Source organism: Pelodiscus sinensis, chromosome 1 (genome assembly GCF_049634645.1).
Source record: "Pelodiscus sinensis isolate JC-2024 chromosome 1, ASM4963464v1, whole genome shotgun sequence".
In the NCBI taxonomy this organism is placed as follows: Eukaryota; Metazoa; Chordata; order Testudines; family Trionychidae; genus Pelodiscus; species Pelodiscus sinensis.
The window spans coordinates 308,334,441-308,341,154 of NC_134711.1; the positions used below are offsets into that span (position 1 = coordinate 308,334,441).

A 6,714-nucleotide genomic window follows, 5' to 3' on the forward strand; every position below is an offset into this window, starting at 1 on the left:
TATATCACTTGATTAAATACTTATTTTTAACTAGATCTACCTGGCATTGCTCAGGACTGGTGGCTGTAACCAAACTTTATGGGACCACAGGAAACTTGGCCACATCCATAAGTAGACATCCAGCTAACTAAAGTCATGCAGGACCAGGGATGTTGCTGGACCAGAAAGTGCCAGACTAGAGAGGTTCAACCTGATTAGACTGATGTTGCTTTTTGAAAATACTAGATTAAGTACTTGTAAATACATTTCACATTTAGGGCATCCTTGTGCGCACTAGAATTTGAACCCTAATCTAGAGAGAATACCAGACATTCTAGCATTCTGGTGACAAAGAGGCAATTGAACTTTTATAGAGAGCAGTTACTAGCCAAGTCCTAGAGTCACTATATTAGTCAGTAATTCAATGTTATGTGAACTACAGAGATACAATGGTGATCAACTCTGGCCCTGGCTTCCTAGATCAGTGAAAAAATCTTTGCTCCTCTACTTTTGTCAAAACACTGTGGTGGGGTGACTGTTTTGATGAAGGTGTCAACTCCTGGATGACATGCAGAATTTAGACCCTGACCATATGTTATCATTAAAGATTCAATGGCAATTTATATTAAAGATTGGAACCTTTAAGTCTGCATCTTGGTTAAGGTCCATTTCAAGCAACCGAATTCTCTATCTTTACATTCCCTTTGCTGTTTTAATTGGATGTTGGATTCAATTTCCCACTTCAATTTGCTGTACAGTATTACTATTGTGTATCTACCCTATTCTACCCCAGCTGCCTGTGTTTCACACACTGAGGCAGCAATGTTTGCTCTGGACATAAAGGTGAGGGTATTCTGGTGGCAGAAAACAATCCTACGAAAATGATTATTAGCAACCATATTACTTTGATAATAAACAAATCCTGGTTTAAAATGTTATTGGCTGTACAATCCTTTAGTCCAATTTATGGTCATTACTTAGTAAAAAAGGAGCAGCTTCAGGGTAATTTAATAACTGCAATGAAAACATCCACTCAAAGTACAGCAGCAGTCAAAAAAGCAAACAGAATGTTATGAATTGTTTCAAAAAGGGACAGTGAATAAAACAGATAATATCTTATTGCCTCTGTATAAATCCATGTTATGCCCACTTCTTGAAATGGTATCCCTAGCCTCTGTTTGCCAGAGGCTGGTAATGGGTAACAGGGGAGGGATCACTTTATGGCTGCCTATTTTGTTCAGTTTCTCTGAGGCACCTGGCATTGTTCACCGTCGGAAGACAGAATACTGGATTAGATGGACCTTGGGTCTCACCCAGTATGGTCATTCTTAAATTATTATGTCTGTGGCAAACACATTTCTTACTATACCTATAAAATGTGTTTCCTGTGGGACAACAGTGACATCATCACTTCACTGTGCATCCCATAGGAACATGCCCTGCCCTCCCCCCACCTGACCCTTCCCAGTACCCATGTGGAGGATTGGGGCTACTTACAGCCCAACCCTTCCCTCCCTTTCCCAGTGGCCAGGCCCAGCCCCTCCTGGAGTGAAAACAGGGCTGGTACAGTTTGGGTCTGGCCCTTCCTGGAGCACAGGGGGAAAACTGGGCCTGGCTGCTGAGGTTAGAGCCAGGCCTGGTGCATGCTGCTGGCCAGCCACTAGAATTATGGATTGGACACGGTGGGGGGTGAGGAGAGACAAGAGACCCTGGCTGGCAGGGAGCTGAGGGGGGAGGGAGAAGGGACCCCGGCTGGTGGGGGGAGGGAGAAGGGGACCCTAGCTGGCTGAGGTGGGAGGGGGCAGGGAGAAGGGGGCCCTGGTTGGTAAGAGGAGAGAACGGGGCTGGCGAAGGGGGGAAGGGGAGTGAGGCACCAGGATGGTGTGGCTGCAACACGGCCTTCTCCGGTGGCTGGTGGGAGCATTGGATTGCCTGCCCCCCGTGACAGGAGGGTTGTCAAGTGCAGTGAGCAGGGGGCACAGCCCCCTAGTAATATCATTTCAGTGGAATTGCCATGGACTCACCAAGTGAGAGCTTTTCTAAGAACATTTGCACCTAGGTACACCATGTTAAAAGGTTGGGACTTAAGGGATTTGGCTTTGTGTTTAATTACTCTGAAATCACTGATACTTTTTTATGCTGAAGGTTAATTACCAGCAATAAACAAAGGTTTCTGGGCAGTTCCTGACTGGAATTAAGAATATAATTACTAACAATCAATGGATTTCATCAAAAGAATTTACCCAACTGCCTCACATAGATTACTAAATGTGTCTCAACTTTTCCCAAGTCAAAATTTCAAAAATAAATTATGGAAATTAAGGACTATTATGAGATTTTTTTATAATCTATGTTCCTCCCTTCTACAATTCTCTGAATTTTCAGGAGATGCAACGGCCTTCTAGCTAGGGCTTCAACACAGGGACAAGATTATTTTAAGAATTTTGGACCAGATCCTGAAACCAGTGAGAGCTAGGTGTCTACATACCATAGAGGACCTAGGCCTCTCTTCTTAGGTAGCATGGTTTGGAATGGGTGAGTGGAATAAGCCTTTTCCCTTTTGGATTAAACATATCCTTAAGAAAGAACTTGAAGGTGAGAGATCCACAGACCTAATTTTTGATAAGTGATCAGTTTTTAAATTGGCCTGCTGGTATCTACCCCATTTCCACATGCCCATATAAATAATTCTCATTACAAAAGATTAGAGTTTGGAGGCATGTCAAAGAGAGGATTCCAGGCATGGGATCCACATGGAAGGAGTTGCCAGACAAAAATGAGAAGGCCATGTGATTTTTGACATAACAAATGGTAATATGAGGCCAGAGCAGAAAGCGAGGGGAAGCTAACCTGCAAATAATCTAGAAGTCAAGAACCTGCTATCTAGTTCTCCTCTCATTTACGCTGATGTAACTCCGCTAACTTCAGTGGAGTGAAACCAGATTTAGGACCCCAATCTACTTTTATCTCTCTCTTTGAAGTAAGAGCATTGCCTGAAAATTGGTGCAGGGTAAACGCTTCCCTAAAAATGGAAACTGATTGAGGTAGGAAAGGCTGGGCTCTGATTCGGTGGCAGCATTAACCTCTAAGGCCTCTAAAATTGTTCACAACCCCAAAGAAGCACAGAGTGAGGGTCTGACCACACTGAAATCATTGAACCTTGCTCACTGTAGAGGAACCTTGTTTTCCACAAAAATTAAGAAGTGACAGGAGGCGCTGCGATGGATTCCACCATCAAGCATGGCTCTCAGACACTGTTGCCTCTAATCTTTTCATCCATGTGCAGATTTTTTCCTTATTGCACCAAGGCATATGCAAATATGCACCACCAGTAGCAACAAAAAACCTCACTTTGGGCATTCTGCTGATCTGCTGGGGGGCATTTGAATCTCCCGAGTGGCCGCACAAGCGTGCGGCTTGCAAGGAACACTACTCACAGGGCTATTTTCAACACAGGTTACAACCCCAAGTCTGTTCACAAACCTAGTCATTGTGCCAGTTAATCACAAGTAAATTTCGTGGACAGATAAATACAAATTTCACTTACTATAGAAACTGCTTGATATTTTCAGCTTTCAACTCAGCCATAAATGCCTTCTTCACTTTTTCATGAGAACTAGTGGCTGTCACCTCAACAGTAGGTTTTGCAAACCAGCCTGCAAAATATAATAACAACAGCACTAGGAAAACATTATTTCTATGGCCCATGACAATCTTTTTTAGTATCATTTCAAGATTTTATCATGCCTTTTATTAGTGGTTTTATTACACTAGTGTTTAGAGGCCCCAACGAAGATCAAAGTCTGACATGCTGGGCATTGAAGCAACACAAAGTAAGAAAGTTTATAGCCTGGATAGGTAGGATAGACTAGGAATGGAGGGGAGGGGAGGGGAGGGGAGGTAACATCTCTATTCATCAGTGCAACCCTACTTGACTGTGGATTTTGAAGAGTTCCATGTACCTTTCCATAAGCACCAAGCCACCAAATTATTGAGCACTTCAATGTGTATTGGTTCAATTCACATCAGACAGCATTTGCAGAAAGATGCACAGAACTGAAAAAGGATGTGGGTTGCACATTCATAGAGTGACATGTAAATCTGTGACAGTGGGTTCTGCATACTCTGGAATTTTCTTCTATGAAATATTTATTATAACATCACCTTAAACAAAAGCTAATAGTTGTAGTGATTCTTTTGTTTTTGATATTTACAGGGCAAGGATTTGTAGACTCATTCAAACTTCCTAAATAAACATTTTTTTGGGGGGGGGGAGGGGATCAGATAAAACAGTAAAGATTGAGGCTTTGACCCACCAAGGCCACCTGTAATAGAAAATACAATTTTAATAGTTCTGAGTTCCATTTTTAAAATGGCATCTCCATCCCCAGAGTTTTCTGTGTTAATAAAGCAGAGATTACATCTATAATTTCAAGATGTAATACTCCTGTCATCTGAAGAAGTGGATTGCGCCCACAAAAGCCCATGATACCATCTACATGTTTTGTTAGTCTTTAAGGTGCTACCAGTCTATTTGTTGTTTTTTAAGTTTTTCCTGTTACAGACTAACTCGGCTACCCCTCTGAAGTTTTAAAAATTTAGAAAGGGGAATATGAGGGGGGCAGGCTACTCAGTAGTGCAACCTGATACAGATTTCATATTTTTGTGAGCAGGGAACAATTCAGTCAAGGCTTTCTATTGACACAAACCATGACTACATAGCAAAAAAAAAAAAACCTCCCAAGATTAAAGGCAGGACTTGTCTTTAGGATTTTCTTATGCCTTTTCCCATTACTACTTTCCTCTAACCTGTGGAACTCGGAGTGGGGAAAAGGAAATGGAAGTTTCCTGTTGAAAACTGCTCAGTTCAGCAGTGGGGCAGACAAGTTAAAATAAAAATCTCCTGCTAGAAGAAAAAGCAGGTGCTCTCTAACAACAGGTCTGCAGCTATGCACCTGGGGCATGTGGTTTCAGTCTGTCAGCCTCCCTGTCTTGTCCCTGCAGTTCCTCTCCACGGCTCACTGTAAAACAACCTCCCTCCCAAACACACACACACACACACACACACACACACACACACACAAAACCACGCGGTTTAAAACTCCGGACTATTTCTGTCTCTCTTCCCCCGCTTGCTTGTGAGCACAGCTGCCGCGAATCAGGGCTGCTGGTCCGGGGGACTGCAAAGCCGAGCGGGCTTGATCTCCGAGACAAACCCAAACCCGACCTCATCTGAAGTGGCTCACTCCCTTTGTGGGCCCGGAGGAAACCCTGATCCCCCCCCCTGTTCCGCTACTGACCCCCACCCCAAGTCTGGCTCCGGGCACGCAGCGGGATGGAGAGAAGCAGCCCAGCCCTGCCCCAGTACCGATGAGAAACCCGAGTAGTAGTAGCCCGGCCGCTGCCGCCAGGCTCAGGGCATAGAGGCGACCCCTGCTGCCCCACGGCGAGCTCCGCTCTGCGCCGCTCCGGAGCGCGGTCCACATGCTGGCCCTGCCGGCCTACACCCCGCGGTGCGGCCCCAGAGTCTCAGCGCCGGGGCGAAGTCCTCTTCGCTCCAGCAGGCAGGGAAGGGAGATCACGGACTACGCCCCCCCCTTGAACCCAGCCCGAGCCCGGCCCCTCTCTCTGCGTAGCGCACGCACGGCGACTTCCCGGCTAGGCAGCTGAGCTAGTTCCCGGCCCGTTAAAGAAGCAGGATTTTGCACCGTCTTTCGATTAGAGAAGGGCTCAGATTTAATAGCCCCGTGAGATCCGGATCCCGAGTCAGACTTTGAGAAGTAAAAAGAAGCTGGGATTGATTTTCTAGTGGGAGGCACACATGGGAGAGGGAGAAGATGGTCTGACTAGGGTTTGGGGGAATGGCACTGTGCGAAGCCAGCGTAGCCCAGGGGCATTTTCTATTCCCTGCTTCCCCTCTTGCTTGCTTGCTCTTATGCCCCTATGTTTAAACCTGTCCACTCAGCTGGTGCAGACAGGCTTCGTTTCTTCCTCTTTGCTCACTGCTATACATTTACTTGCAGTATATTAATCAGCTGCTTATGTCTTTGTGTGCACTCAGGATTTCCATACTGGGCATATAGTCCCTGGTAAACAAAGGGGAATAAACTGGGACTCAAGCTGTGTGGAAATCTGGGTAGCTGCAATTGTGTTCTTTATTGAGTCCCCTCATGTTTGGGACCCTGGATTTCAGATATCATGGCATTCTCACCCTCATACCTCCATAGTGTTATAGAGTATCCTCCATTATCAGATTACTGAGGCTATGTCTACATTTCCAGGTTATTTCAAAATAAGTTATTTCAAAATGATAACTCCCAAAATAACTATTTTGAAATAAGCTTATTCCTCTTCACAAGCAGGAGTTATTTCAAAATAACAAGCCCATTATTTTGAAATAATAGTCTTGGTAGTGTGGACACTTGCCTTGTTATTTTGAAACAAGGAGAGTTCTTTCAAAACAACTCACCAGAGAAGACATGCCCTGAGCTTCAACCCTCAAAAAGAGCTGTTTATTTCACACACAGAGGCAGAACTGAACCTAGAACCTGTAGGCTCTGTCTACACTGTGAGTTTTCTCTGAAAGAAATATGCTAATGATGGACTCATTTGCATGAGTCGTGATCTCATTTGCATATTTTCTGCCGATCCATTTTTGCACTAGGTGTTTTACGCAAAAACAATCAGTATGGATGTTTTCTTTTTGCATAAAAACCCTTTTTCCCCACAAGATAC

At 44.6% G+C, this 6,714-nt stretch overlaps 1 protein-coding gene across 9 annotated transcripts in view; it reads right to left on the bottom strand.

Moving 5' to 3' along the window:
* Positions 1-5,580, bottom strand: part of LOC102455710 (Putative N-acetylated-alpha-linked acidic dipeptidase) — a 54,272-nt gene extending 48,692 nt beyond the window's left edge. For 5 of the 9 annotated variants that reach the window (XR_012900762.1, XM_075919386.1, XM_075919385.1 and 2 more), the window contains exons 1-2: positions 4,935-5,265; positions 3,527-3,635 (exon numbers count right to left, since the gene is read on the bottom strand). Coding sequence is in view for 7 of the 9 variants with exons in the window: in XM_075919386.1 (XP_075775501.1) it covers positions 3,527-3,635; positions 4,935-5,211 (386 nt within the window). In the remaining 2 variants the exon portion in view is untranslated. The other 4 variants (XM_006118380.4, XM_075919388.1, XM_075919387.1 and 1 more) reach the window with 4 other exon arrangements.
* Positions 5,581-6,714: the final 1,134 nt, after the last annotated feature.